This window comes from Micromys minutus (assembly GCF_963924665.1).
Source record: "Micromys minutus genome assembly, chromosome: X".
NCBI lineage: Eukaryota > Metazoa > Chordata > Mammalia > Rodentia > Muridae > Micromys > Micromys minutus.
The window spans coordinates 92,232,958-92,247,414 of NC_137970.1; the positions used below are offsets into that span (position 1 = coordinate 92,232,958).

Here is a 14,457-nt window from a genome sequence, read left to right on the forward strand (position 1 = left end):
TTTGCGGTCTTAAATCTCACTATGGAATGTTCCAAACCTAGTGTAAAATCTGGGTAAAGTATACTAGACTGTCCTTCCTTCATCACCCTGCTCCGCTCTATGAGCACTCTTTTACCTTGCCTCAGCTTTCATCCCCATTCCCCAGTTACTATGAAGCAAAGGTTAGCCTACTATTTTACCTGTAACTACTTAAATATGCATCTTTAAGAAAAAAAGCCTTTAAAAATACAGTTATAATACACTGAAAATGCTTAAAAGGTTGTTTTCTAATATGATCAACTGTGCAAACTTGTCAGATTTCTTCAGTTGTCTCTTTTCAAGTTTTTTAAACTGTTAGTTTTCTTGAGTTAGGGATCAGATAAGATCCTTAAATCATACTTGGTTGATATTCATATCTTAATTTATAAATTCATTTCCTTTATCTTTTAAATCGTTTAAGACATGTAGTTTTGTCTTATGAAGTTGATACATTCTATCTTTTTTCCATTGAATCACTGCCCCTTGCATACAGCAATATACAGTATATAATCCTGTAAAAAACCAGGTTTTATCAGATTAATGTTCATTTACAATACCTACTTTCAAGTCAAATCATACCATAAGATATTTAAACTTTGAGATTTGGGTTCTACTATATTCCTTTCAAAATGTATGTCTCCTATCCTGAGGGCCACAGGCCATCTTTATAAAGAATAGTAATCTCTTTTGGAGTTAACCTTTCTTCCCAGTGACCCTGCTAGGCTAGTGTCTTAGCCATCTCTTTTGGTTGTTTACCAATCTTGACATGTGATTTTATTTTCAGATGGATACAGACATTTACAAGATTATGGTAACCTGTGTTACAGTTAGAAGTTGGAGAGAATGGTGAGGGTAGATAGGGAAGAGGGAGACACACACACACACACACAAACACACAGAGAGACACAGATGATCTGATGCTCATATTGGCAAACTATCAATCAGTGGGACTGATGGACCTTGTAAGACTTTGAGATTTTCCAGTTACAATATAAATATATTAATTTGTATAACTGGCCTACATAGAGTAAATGTTTAATAAACAAGATATTTCTTGGTAAATATGAATGGTTGATAACTTGGGATAATAATATTTCATCTGGGCTGGAGCGAGGCTTGGAGAATTTGTCCTGCTTCTTCCTGAATTAGAATATTGTCTTTCCTAGCCTGTAGAGATGTTCTGATATTTTACTTCCTCCATCCTTTTTGAAGTTCTATGGCTAATATTTTCCTTTTCTTGTGACAATTGTATTTTATATTGCTGGATGTTCATAGTTACTCCTGGTAGATAAAAGTGTAAATATTCTCATAAGTTTAGAAATCATTTTTCTGGCTAGAGATGGCTCAGTGGTTAAGAGCACTGACTGCTTTTCCAGAGGTCCTGAGTTCAAATCCCAGTAAACATAGGGTGGCTCACACCCATCTGTAATGAGATCTGATGCCTTCTTCTGGTGTGTCTGAAGACAGCTACAGTGTACTCATATACAATAAATAAATAATATTAAAAAAAGAAATCATTTTGCAAGGGAGGTTTCTTAAAAAAAGAAAGCAGTTTTGCTGGGTTCGGTGGTACATTCCTTTTATCCCAGCACTCAGGCAGGAGGATCGGTGAGTTTGAGGCCAGTCAACTCTGCATAGTGAGATCCTATCTCAAAAATAGTCTTCATTTATGCTGACTTATGATTTCAAATTCTCATGTCTCTAATTTTAAGATAGAAGTACTCATTTTGATGCCTATTAAAAATGATATATGTGCCAGTTGTGCCAAACTTTAAACTTTTGTTTTTGCTGCTAAAGTAATGTAAGTTGACCAAAACTGGGTGGTGCTAACAATGAAGATTATGGCACACAGGAACACAGATTGGAGAAGTTAAAACTTTATGTTGCCTAGTGCCTAGAATAATTTATCCTTGTACCTAACCACTGTTAACAGTGGGTGTAGAAAACACTTTAAAAATATTCAACAACATTATCTATACCTGTATGCTGTCTGCCTCTCACCAGTTTTAATCAGGGGTGCCACTGTACTTATGTGGGCCTTTACAGCTTTTAAGCATTAGGCCATGTATGGAACCTATCTGAGAGATGCTAAGCTACCAGAAAGATGAGCCATGTTAGTGCAACTTAGTTGAAGGAAACTACTCACATTCCTGAGGTAAAAGGGAGAGCCTGTTATCTTTCAAGCAATGTGACACTAGTTTTAAGTTTCAGAATGAAATCTGTGTCGAACTTAATTTACATTCCAGCTATTCTCATGTCTCTGGCTTTTACTCAGCTTAGGTCAGTTGAGATCAATAGGTATTTGTACTATATAGAATGGCACAAAGGAGGAAATACACAAAAAGCTCTCGCAATTGAAGGGCTTCCAGTGTTGGTGGGTATAGAAATTTTCTTGAAGAAAAATAGGCAGTGGTGATTGACCCAAGACCAAATTATAAAGTCAGTATTAATTATAATACTTTTCCAATTTTAGTCATCAGAATTCTGCAAATTTATGTTAGTCATGGTGGCTCCTAGCACTTCTGAGGACATTCTCATCTACATAGTGAATTCCAGGCTAGTCAGGAATTTTTTATGTTTTATGCTTTCCATCTATTTTTAGTAAACTTTTTATGGCAAGAAAAGTGAGATTTACCAACCAGGACATCAGTTGTTTAGTACAGTATTAAAACCAATTAATTCCTAGTAAAGGACGACAATGACACTAGATCAGAGGTGAGTGAACAAAACTGAGGGTCAATTTTAAATTCAACATTAGAATTAGGATATTGATTGTAGTGGTACATGCCTGAAGTCCCAGAACTTGGGAGACCTAAGTAGGACTGCCACTGATTCAAAGCTAGTCCTGCCACTTAATGAGACCTGTCTGAAAAAACAAAACAAAAGCAAAAGAAAAAATGAAGCTAGGTATGGTTGCACCTGTATAGTTGCCTACAATCCAGGTACTCAGGAGGAGGCAGATGTGGATTGGAAACCAGTTTATTCTACATTGTCTATAAAGCTAACCTTTTAGTGAGTAAAGCTTATCATAGAATGGATTAAGGAAGAAACCCCCGGAATTTCTTCTGATATTGTTTATTATGAATAGTTCATTAATCCCTGGTGGATGTGAGTTCTAGACCAACCTGGACTGCATAGATGCCATTTCCAACAATAAAACCCTGAAACAAAAAAGTCACAGGGAGGGTAGTAACATATTTGCTTTAGAGTTACAACTGAAGAACACTAAACTCTATCCTTGAACACTCTGAGAAATAAAAGACAAAGTAGTAAAAATAATTTTCCCTTAAAATTCTAGTTAGAATGACATGCCTCCCTACTAATGTTCAATTGTAGTTAGATTCTTTTGTCAGTTACTGTGTGAAATGCAGCAAATATAAGTAGTAATGAAACCTGATGCCTCAAATAGATTTTAAAAACTTGATTAGAAGAAAAGATGTGTTAACTATCAGAAGTAGTTAATTAAAAATAGAAGTCTAGGCATTGGTTTTATATGGAAGACTAGTTCAATGGCTCATGCTGTTTAGCAGACTTATTTTTTAAAAATCTTATATGTATTCGTGTTTTGTCTGCATATGTATGCACCACCTATGTGCTTGGTGCCCAGACAGGTCAGAAGGCATCGGATTCCCTGCAACTGGAGATAAGATCTTTGTGAGTCACCATGTGGGTTCCAAGAACAAACTCTGGCTCTTTACAAGAGCAACACTTGCTTTCAACCATTAAGCCATGTCTCTAACCCTTTGCACCTATCTTAATATCAACACGCATTACACTGTTTTTTCTTTAGGCAAAAACAAAGAAAAATCAATCAACCAATCTAAACATTTTCAGGATTCCCTTTTTCCCCCTTACAAAAGGTTTTGCTATGTGCAAGCTGCCCCAAACTTTTGATCCTCCTGCCTTAGCCCCTTGCATACCTGGATTACCTGTGTGTACTACCATGCCAAGCTTTTCAAATAGTTTAATTCCAGTCAGGGTGAATGGGAAACAATAAATGATAGGGCATAATAAATTATTTACTCTCTTCAAGTTCACTTAAGTATTCTTGAAATTCTACCATAGGAAAAACATCTAGATTTACAAGATACAAAGCTGTACCTTTTCCTATTTTAATCTTTAATCATACAGCTTGTCAGTGATAATTATAATTATCACTAATTTCTTGTAGTATAATAAATATCTTCTGGCTTATACAAGCATGTAAGCAAAAGACTCACTTTTCAGCAATATTGGTTGGAACTAAGGTGTTGTTTGGAGAAAGTGCCATTTTAGCAAGCCTTAAACACAAATTCAGTTTCCTTGTTGATCAAATGAAATCTACTGTGATGTCTTCTAAGATCTGATAGCTCATTTTTCTTACTATTTTCTGTATTTAAAGTGGGTATTTCCTCTTTGCCTCCCAAGATTGAGGTTGCCTTATGCTGATGCCCAGAGACCTGGAAACTTGCAAACTAGTAAGGTGATTTTATGATCCAACTGTATGCTTGTTGGGCAATGTACATTAATAGTCCTTGAGCCCTTAAACTAGAAAACTTTTCTCTGGTATTGAAGATCAAACCTAGGGTCTCAACCAGGGCCTCCTCACTCATGGTAGGCACTTTGTTTCAGATTCAGTCATTTATGCTGCTGAAGGGATGCTCTTTTCCAATGGATGTTCCAGGAGAATCCTTTGAAACTGAGCTCAGTTCTGAGAGTTGAGCTATTCCTATTTCTCAGTCACCTTGAAACCAGGTGATTTATGGCACTGGTAAATTTATGGTAGTTTAGAGGTTATGGCATCTAAGAGGCTTTTGCTGGGTACTTAAAAAAGATCCAAGGGAATAGCTAGTTATTTGGAAGGAAGTCCATCACTTTGGAGGCTGCCTCTCCTCCAGAGAGTGGAAGATCTCTCTTTAAAGCATGATAATTAGAGAAGTGTGCAACCTGCAAGGGCAGGCCTAACAACTGCTTTGAAGATAGCTGGGAGAAAATATTAATGATGACTAAAGTTAATGCATAGTTTGGGCTCATTTATATATGGGGAAAAGTTGAGATGTCTAATTAATGTTTTTGGTGCAAATGGTAAATGAATTGTTATGCATTATAACTGTCTAACACACACTGTGCTTTAGAGAATGTGAACTGTAATTTTCTTGTGGATTACATGGTGAAATGTCAGTACTTTAGATATATTGGGTGAAATAAAGAAGTACTGAAAAGTAACTTTCCCTATGTCTTTTTGCTCTTTAATGTGGTTACTAAAAATTTTAAACTGTATATGTGCTACTCATGTTTAATATATGGACAGCAATGGGTTCATGAAAATTTCTTTAAGCTTCCTCCCATGTATTTAGAGAAATGTAGGAAGAAAAATGATCAGTACCAGTTGGCCAGTCTACTTGTCCCCTCTTCCTCGGGTAGTACCCAACTCCTGTTTTGACAGTATTCATGTATTTAGTATTTTGGGTACCTACATGTGTCTTATCAGATCCAATCATTTAAAAAAATTATGTATTTTACATGTGTGAGTGTTTTGCCTGCCTGCACGTCCATGCACTGTGAGCCTAGTACCTGCAGAGACCAGGACCTGTTTCTTTGGAACTGGAGTGGCAAGAGGTTGTGAGCCATCATGTGAGTACTGGGAACTGAACCTGGGTCCTTTGCAAGAGCAGTCAGTAGTCTTGACCACTGACACCTCTTCTGCCCGATCCAAGAATGAAAGCAAACCCTAAAACTTTAAGTCCTGCTCTTTCTGTCAGAAATTTTGCCAATGATATAAAAAATTCCAAAGACATGAATATTACATCAAATTAAAGAAACAGCATCTCTCAAAATCAGGATTTTTAAGACAAAAGGACTACCATATTCTAATTTTGTGACTTTCTAGGAAAATGAACAAATACCTATTAACCTCATACAGGGTACTGACTACACACCAAAGAAAAAATTTCATGCATGTCTAACTTGGTGAACCAATGAGCTTACTGGGGGTTATTTTTAGGAGCATGGACAATTTTATGCCTGGCTAAACTACTGACTGCCTATTCTCTAGGAGGGTTCCTGTCTCTCAACTCTTTTTTCTAAAGATTTATTTATTATATACAACTACACTGTCGCTGTCTTCAGACACACTAGAAGAGGGCATCAGATACCATTACAGATAGTTGTGAGCCACCATGTGGTCGCTGGGAATTGAACTCAGGACCTCTGGAAGAGCAGTCAGTGCTCTTAACAGCTGAGCCATCTCTCCAGTCCTAGAGCTACTATATTTTAAGAAGGAATTTTTTGTTTGTTTGTTCTTTTGGCTTCTGCCATTTGGGATGTATTGATTATATTAAACCTGACGTTTCTACTGCAAGATGAAGCAATACTGTTTGTGGTTTTAAGGTGTTGCTTTAGAGTGGGCTATGTGTTTTAAGGGTGTAACTTAGAATTGTTTCTCAGCTTTAACTTGTTCAAAAAGTTAAATTCATCCTGCACTAACAAAAAGAAAAACCCTCTGTATACTTTTTGTGCCTCAATGAGTTCAAAAATTGATATTTCTGATGCATTGACTTTTTCCTTTCACAGTAGCAAGTGCTAACTGTGGAACCTAGTGGACCCTGCCATCTGTCAGGTGGTTGCCTAACCAAAGCTTGCCTGGGATGATCTTCCACATGTATTGATCTTGATAGAGACTTGTATCCCTGTAGGAGCTACAAGTTGCTGTGGCTTCTGCTATAAGGTGGTAGACAACAGAATAGGTTGGAGTATGACCAAAATATCACACATTTTTCTCCTGTCAGGGGGTATTTGAGGGAAGATGGAAAGAACAGGAGTCATAATGAATTATACCAGGAGGGTGAATGTGAGCAAGGTACAATGATACATTCCCATTATTTTAGACTCTTAACAAAAAATCCTTTTAAAAGGTCAGGCACGGTGGCACCTGTCTCTAATTTTAACACTTGGGAGTTTGGGGCAGGACAAACTCTTGAGTTTGATGTCATCTAAAGAAAGCCTGTGTTTAAAAATGAAGCAACAGTTTACAAACAAACAGGGCTGGTGAGCAGATGGTTGTTAAGCTGGTAAAGGTGCTTGCTGCTAAGCCTGAAGACCAGAGCATGATCCCAGGACCTCATATGGTGGGAGGAGAGAACCAACTCTTTCAAGTTATCTGACCTCCCTGCATGTACTGTGGCAAGTACCTGTGCATACACTCACACAAAATAAATGTGATAAAACCATTACAATTCCCCAAAGTGGTTGGAGAGACTGGCTTAGAGTTTAAGAGCATGTACTGTTCTTTTAGAGAACCAGGACCTTCGTTCCCAGTACACACATCCAGTGGCCTACAGTTTCCTGGAACAGGGGACTGGATATCCTCTTCTGGTCTCCAAAGGCACCTGCTCTCACTTGCACACAATCACACATGCATACATTGAATGCACTGAATTTTGCACCCAAAAAACTCTTAATGAGGAAGCAGAAATGAATGATAGCACATCACTAGATTCTGCTGTTTACAATTTTTCTTATGTAGATATGTTCTGCTTTGAGAAAACCTGATGGATTTATTTAAATGCACTCCAGAAAACTCTGTCATAAGCCAGATTTGATACAAAATAACCATTTTTCCACATCAAAAAGAGGAAGCCAGGAGTATAATTTACTTTTTATTGTAGGCATGTTTTACATTAGACATTTTGAGGATTCCGCTCATGTAAGGAAATGGCCTGGGGTTTGCTAAAGCTAGGTTACAGTGTATTTTTAAGCAGAAAAATAAATACAAATTCAATTTTTAGAAGACATTTACATCTTAGTTGTGGCTGAATGAGGTTTCTCAATTGTGGGTCGTTGTTTAAACTGGTGGATCTATTCAGTTTTTAGCCATATGACTAACATAGCTATTCATGTTCATGATTAATTTGGATTGGACCTCCACTTTTATTCACCTCACTCCCTAATCTCAGAGTGTGCCCAGGGTTAGCATCTAGCTACTAAAGGTGTATTTTCCACATGTGACCTGACATGTACAAAAGTCTATCTGTATCTAAATCTGAAGTATTATAATTTTTTGTTAAGTCATGCCTAATTTCAAGAGGCAACATACTACTGGATATATTTTATAATCCAATACCATGTGTAAAAACTTAATTGAGCATGAATTTGATTTTAAATGCCCATATTTACCTTGTTATCTATTGACTGACAAATCAAAAGGATGCATTCCAACATTTTTGCAACAAGGCTATTTTATATGGCCTTGCCTGTCTGTCCCAGAACTCACTATCTAGACAAGGCTGATCTTTAACACACAGTGAATCCCCCGTTTCTGCATCCTGAGTGCTAGGGCCTGACAATTCCAGTATCTTGATAGGCTAAATGTAATTAAAGATGAAAAATTTCAATACACTGGTGCTGGCAAGGTGACAAAACAAAAATACAAATAATTATGTTCTACATGCATGTGTGTTTCTATGTTGCATGTGTGCAGGCATCTGTAGAGGGCAGGTGTTGAATCCCTGAGTTAAAGAAAGTTTTCAGCTACCCAATATGGGTACTAGGAACTGAACTTGGTCCTCTAGACGATGGGAAGTGCTCTTAAATACCGAGACATCTTTCTGGTCCCTAAAACAGAAACTTTTAAAGAAAGCCAGATAGATGGCTTAGTAGGTAAAGGCACTTGTTGTGAAAGCTTACATGGTGGATAGAGAAAACTAATTCTCACAAGATGCCCTCTGACCTGTACATGTGCACTTTGGCTTGCACAGCACCCCACCCCTCAACAAAATAAATGTAATAAAAATAAGAAAACATTAGTTAGGGATAATGAGTCATTCAGAGTTTTTTTTTTATTATTATTACTATACTCACACAAAACATGACTTGATCTGTAGAAATTAACCACATAATACAGTGCTTATTAAATAGAATTTATGATTCTTTGAAATCAATAATGCTTCACCATAAGCAAAAATCCCAAGGAAGAAGTTCAGAAAGATTTTAAACAGGCTTGACATACTACCTTGAGGATCAATAATCTGAAATGCAATGACTTCATGAGGAAATGCGTACTGGTTTGCTAAATCTGAAGGAGATATTAGAGTCATGAGGCCAAATACAAGGAATACTATATCTAAAAATAGTCTCATGTCCTAAAGGGGCTTATGGATCAAATTTATGAGCACAGATATAGGGTGGGCCATAACCAAGCTTATTACACATTTAGAAGGGCAGAAATAGCTGTATCCATAGGCAGGCATTTTAGGTAGTCACTTGAAATTAAGCAGATGATATGGTATGGTAATCCAACAAGGATGGTAAGGTTAACCATTAACCATTCATAAATGGAAATCAAACCAAACTAGTTATGTGTGATACAATCATGATTCTGGGTAAAATCTCAGAACATTCAAAAGCAACCAAAACCAAAACAACCACCTCCCCATTTAGCTTAGGTGAGTGAATCACCCAGATGAGCAAAAACCAAGTTTTTCAAAGGTGTTGTGCATAGAACTCTCTGTCCAGTATTGGATTAAATATACGATGTATTCATGCCTATATGACTACATTCATATCACATGAATACATCATATATTTAATCTAAGCTACAGTTCAGAGCTTAAGGGGGAAACCAGTTAAATGACATTTTCTAATAGTTACATTCCAAATGCATGACCTGAATGCTGAAATACAGCTACTGGAAACTGTAAATGCTAAGATATGCTACCTAATTAACTTTCAGAAATATTGCTTAACCTAAGTAAATAAGTCGCACTTCCTTTCAAGAAAACAATTGATGTCTTAACAATGTTAATTAGCACTTTAATTTCGTGGTTGTATATTTTGGAAGAGCAAATCCATTGGCATTGATGTGCCTTAAAAGAGTATGAATCTGCATCAGAAATAAAGGAAAGTGTTGGGAACAGTGGCACACAGCATTAACACTAGCACTCAGACTAAGAACTGCCCGTTCTAGGCCAGACTGAATTACACAGTGAAACCCTGCTCCTACCTTTCTTAAGCACCCAGGCTCCCACAGAAAAGTAAAGGAAACCTGGCTACAAGTATTCTTTAATCAGATTCCCTAGAGATCCCATTTGCATATATTAGAAAACTAAAATGATACACAAGTTTAAAACCAATAAGCGCCTGATATACCTGATTTAATGTCTATAATTTAGTTTTTATCACATAAATATATTTATAAATATGTATTTGAAAAATTGCTATTCTTAAAACATTTATTTTTAATACATTTAAATTTCTCAAGAATGATAAGGAAAAACAGCATTCCATTTCACAATGTACAAGTAGACTTCAATGTGTGATTATACCAGTGTAACCAGATAATAAAAAGAAATACACTACTGTGTTAGATCTGTTATCAATTAAAAATGATACCATGTCTTAATGTAGTTACTAAATGCATGTTCTTGCTTTCTGTCAGTCATTCTCAGACCCATTTGGGGGTAAGAAAACCAATGCATCATTGAAAACATGTCCAAATGCCCTAAGCCGGTACACCCCATACATCATCACATGCATCTGATTAGGAGTCAGTCCATTGAAAGTAACTGCCATATCAGAGCAACATCCTTCTACTACCTGGTTTGGTTGGTTAGTCATTGCCTCTTTAACAAAAAGACCAACAGATTTGGTATTAAACACATCTTTTCCATTGGCATCTTCTGCATTTTCTGCAAATACTCCAGCATATTTCAGGCAGACTGCTAGCTGCTTATCTTCAGATATCTTCCAAATCATTCCTCCTTGTTCAGGACACTTTTCAGGAACATTGAGAAGGCTGTTGAGTCTTTTCATTGATTCTATGCTTAAGACAATTCCTCCATCCACACTCACATATTCAAGGTCTCCAGATTTTACAGTGTGTCCTAGATAGAAAGGTTGTGATGGATCCTTTTTTAACAAAAAATATTTGAGGTTTTCAATAACAGCGAATGTAGTGGGGCGTGCAAGGAAGAACCAGTTGTATTGGTCCCTATATTTATCATAAGCATATTTGTAAGCTTTCCTCATCATCAACCACATGTCATCTGTGTCCAAATTAATTGACTCAAACACTTTAACATTTTCAGAACTGAAGAATTCTGCTTTGTCACAGTGTTTGGTCCAAGTCTCCTTCACTGCAGCCCAAAGACTCACATCTTTGGGTTTTACAAGAACTATACAGTATACCTGGAAACTCTTACTGAGCTCCATGCGTTCAGCCTCTGAAATTTTCGAGATATCGTCTTTGTTAGGGGCTTGCAGATGGTGATGTTCATGGTGGTGCATTCTGTTTCCAATCCTAATGTGGCCTAGCATAGTGATCAAGGCACAGAAGATGCTTCCAAGCATCACACCCTTCAAAAATGAACTGCTTTCTGAAAGCATTTTTCCTGCAAAGAAAAAGACTTTTCAAATACACAGTCTAATGATTTCACGTGTTTATTTCTTATATACATACATTTGTTTTTAATATTTAAAAACCTAAGGTCCAACATGCTTGAAATCAGGTGAGAAGCATATTATGATAAGGATTCTCAGTATCCTTCCACTAGTACTGGGTCACCATTAGGTAGAAACTGAAAGACTATAGAAACTTGTTCATCGAGTGGAATTTGCAGTCTATATGTGTGTGAGGGAAAAGGAGTGATTTTGAACATCATTTATTTAACCAAGTGGCAAGTCAAAGCATTAGCCTAGAAACTAATGTGACAAACATTGTTTTTCCATCATTCTCTACAATCTCTGTATGACAAGCTTGAACTGTTAGTAAGTACTTCTGGCTATTATAAAGAGCTTTTAGATCAAGACCTTTAAGTTGAAAAGATACTCAATTTAAACTCAAATTTCTCTTTTCTTTCTTCGTTTTCTTTCTTTCTTTCTTTCTTTCTTTCTTTCTTTCTTTCTTTCTTCCTTCCTTCCTTCCTTTCTTTCTTTCTTCCTTTCTTTCTTCCTTTCTTTTCTTTTTTTCTTTCTTTCAATTTTGTTTTTTCAAGACATAGTTTCATTGTGTAGCCCTGCCTGTCCTGGAACTCACTCTGTAGACCAGGCTGGCCTTGAACTCAGAGATCCACCTGCCTCTGCCTCCTGAGTGTTGGGATTAAAAGTTTCCCGCCACCACACCTCAGCTACTGCCCACAAGTTCTGCCGCCGCTGCCACCATCACTGCCACCCTCACCAGCACTCTTCCTCCTCCTCCACCCCCACCATGACCACCACCATCAGTCTCAAAATTCTTTCCCAACCCACCGCTTGATTTAACTGGTAGTTAATGTCATGAGGTATTTTAAGCAATCTAAAACACATTTCTTATGGTTAGTATCATATGTTATAATTAACATTCTGCCCCTAAGACTAAATGTCTTACTACATAGTATATCAAAAATTGATGTAATAAAAGTCCACAATGAAAAGTTGTTTGGAGAAAGAAGTCAATATTGGCATATTTAAGGAACATTTGTGAGTATTATTATCTCATCAAGATACTTAATTCCTTGAGAAAGTAAAAAAAAAAAAAAAAAAAAAAAAAAAAAAAAAAAAAAAGGAGGAGGGGGAACCTCCTGTGTTTTAATTTCAAATAAATAAAACAGCTGGAAAATGTTATGGTTTACATTTTTGCTAGTCAAAGCTGAATGTTTCCCAGTTTCCCCTGCAACTCTTCAAAGTTCCACTGTGCTCCTACTTCCACTTTGTGTCTTACGGGTGAAGAGGACCTTAGAAGCTACCTGACATCATTCCGTTCATTTAAAGAATATGACCAGTTACGTGTTGATTTAACAAAAATGGGGCTGGAAAGATGGTTCAGTGGATATGAGTGCTTGAGGACCCCAGTTCCAGACCCAGTGACCATATAAAAAGCTGGGCAAGCCATCTCTAACCCCAGCACTGTGGGGTTGGAGACAGATTATTGGGGCCTTCACCATATTTCCTGGTTCAGGAAGAATAAAGGGGAGTGATCGAGTAGGCTACCTAAAGTTTGCCCTTATCTGAGTCTAAAATTCAACGCTGTGACCCCCCCCCCCCAGTGCCACACACATTATCTTTTAAATGGAAATGGAGGACAATAAAGGTTAAATAACTGACCTAAAGTCAGCCTCTCTCCCTCTCTCTCTCTCATCTCTCATATCTCTCATATCTCTCTCTCTCTCTCTCTCTCTCTCTCCTTTTCTGAGACATGTTCTCAGTATGTAGCTCCAGCTAGTCTTGAACTTCTGATCCCTTCATTTGCACATGTGCTGGTATTACTTGTGTGCAGCACCACTTCTGGCTCTTCCTGTTTCCTTATAAAACAAATGAACTTCGACTTCTACCACAAAGACAGCTGTCTGAAGGACAGGTGCAATTTCTCAGAGTGTTTGGAGAAATGGGTGGGGAAAGGCAAGATGGTAGTTTCCCTGTGTAATCCAGAGAACTTGGTCAATAAACAGTTCCCACAGGAAAGGAGAAACAACAGAAAAGCTATGCCTCATAACAGTATTGTAAAGTTAACCTTTATATTAGTTATTATAATTGCAGTTCTTATCACATGAACTTCTGCCCAATACACAACAATCCACACAAGCCCCTCGTTTGGTTTTATGTCAAAATTTTGCTGAATTTTTCCTCCTAACAGCAAAAATACTATTAAAACTCAAAACGTCTACAAATTTTACACATTATTTGTACAAATTATCCTAACTTTTTTTTCTCCGCTGAGGAACAAAACCAAAAACACCAACAATCCTCATGATAGGATATGTTGTACAAAGAAGGGAACTTAAACTACACACACAAGAGAAAGCCGAAAATATGGTTTTTGAGACAAACTTCCTTTTTCTCTTTTCTTTTTAGAAGGAGAAAGTGGATGGAGATCAAAACGGACACTGGGTACTAGGATGGACTTAAGTGTCCCACTGAAGGGCCAAGGGAGAATCTCTGAGGAAGGCTGCTTTCCCCCAACTCCCGCTGGGCTCTTCCGCCCGCACCTCCCAATGGAGCATGCTGGGAATGGGCTAGGGCCCGAGTTAGGGCCCAAGGTAGGGCCCAAGACAGTGCCCAGGCCTTCCCCGGGGAGGGAGAGGAACTGCTCTGGGTTGTGCTTGAAGTGGGGGCCGAGGTTTTGGCACTCACCGCATCTAGAACGGCTCCAGGGCAGGAGAGCGCAGCCTTACGCGGCTTTCCTCTCACCTCCACGGCCCACTCAGTTACGCTCAGGACGAGGCTGCTCTAGACGCGGGCGGTATCCTCTCGTTGGTTTCATTAATGACGGAGCAATGCAGGAAGCTGACGAGTGGGGGCGGGGCTAGACGGGGGCGGGGTAGGAGCGGAACGAGGTTGGGGGAGGGCGGGCTCCACGAGACGTCGAAAGGGCCCGCCCCACGCCGAATTCAGACCTGACGTAACCGGCACGCTCAGCTGTACCCAATGGGATGCCCCGAGGGGCGTGCGTGTGTTAGGCCCGCCCACGCGCTCTTTCTCGTTCTGCTT

The 14,457-nt window shown here is 38.2% G+C and overlaps 2 protein-coding genes across 2 annotated transcripts in view; both read right to left on the reverse strand.

Moving 5' to 3' along the window:
• Nucleotides 1-14,164, reverse strand: part of CUL4B (cullin 4B) — an 89,307-nt gene extending 75,143 nt beyond the window's left edge. Inside the window, exon 1 of the mRNA XM_080910527.1 lies at nucleotides 14,101-14,164. The gene's annotated coding sequence lies outside the window, so the exon portion shown is untranslated. The remainder of the gene's footprint in view (nucleotides 1-14,100) is intronic.
• On the reverse strand, nucleotides 8,817-14,220 carry C1GALT1C1 (C1GALT1 specific chaperone 1). Its single transcript, XM_080910526.1, has 2 exons — nucleotides 14,101-14,220; nucleotides 8,817-11,384 (listed from the first exon to the last, which is right to left on the reverse strand). Exon 2 carries the CDS (start codon nucleotides 11,377-11,379, stop codon nucleotides 10,429-10,431), a length of 951 nt encoding a protein of 316 aa, XP_080766652.1. The 5' UTR covers nucleotides 11,380-11,384; nucleotides 14,101-14,220; the 3' UTR covers nucleotides 8,817-10,428.
• Between the last annotated feature and the right edge of the window lie 237 nt (nucleotides 14,221-14,457).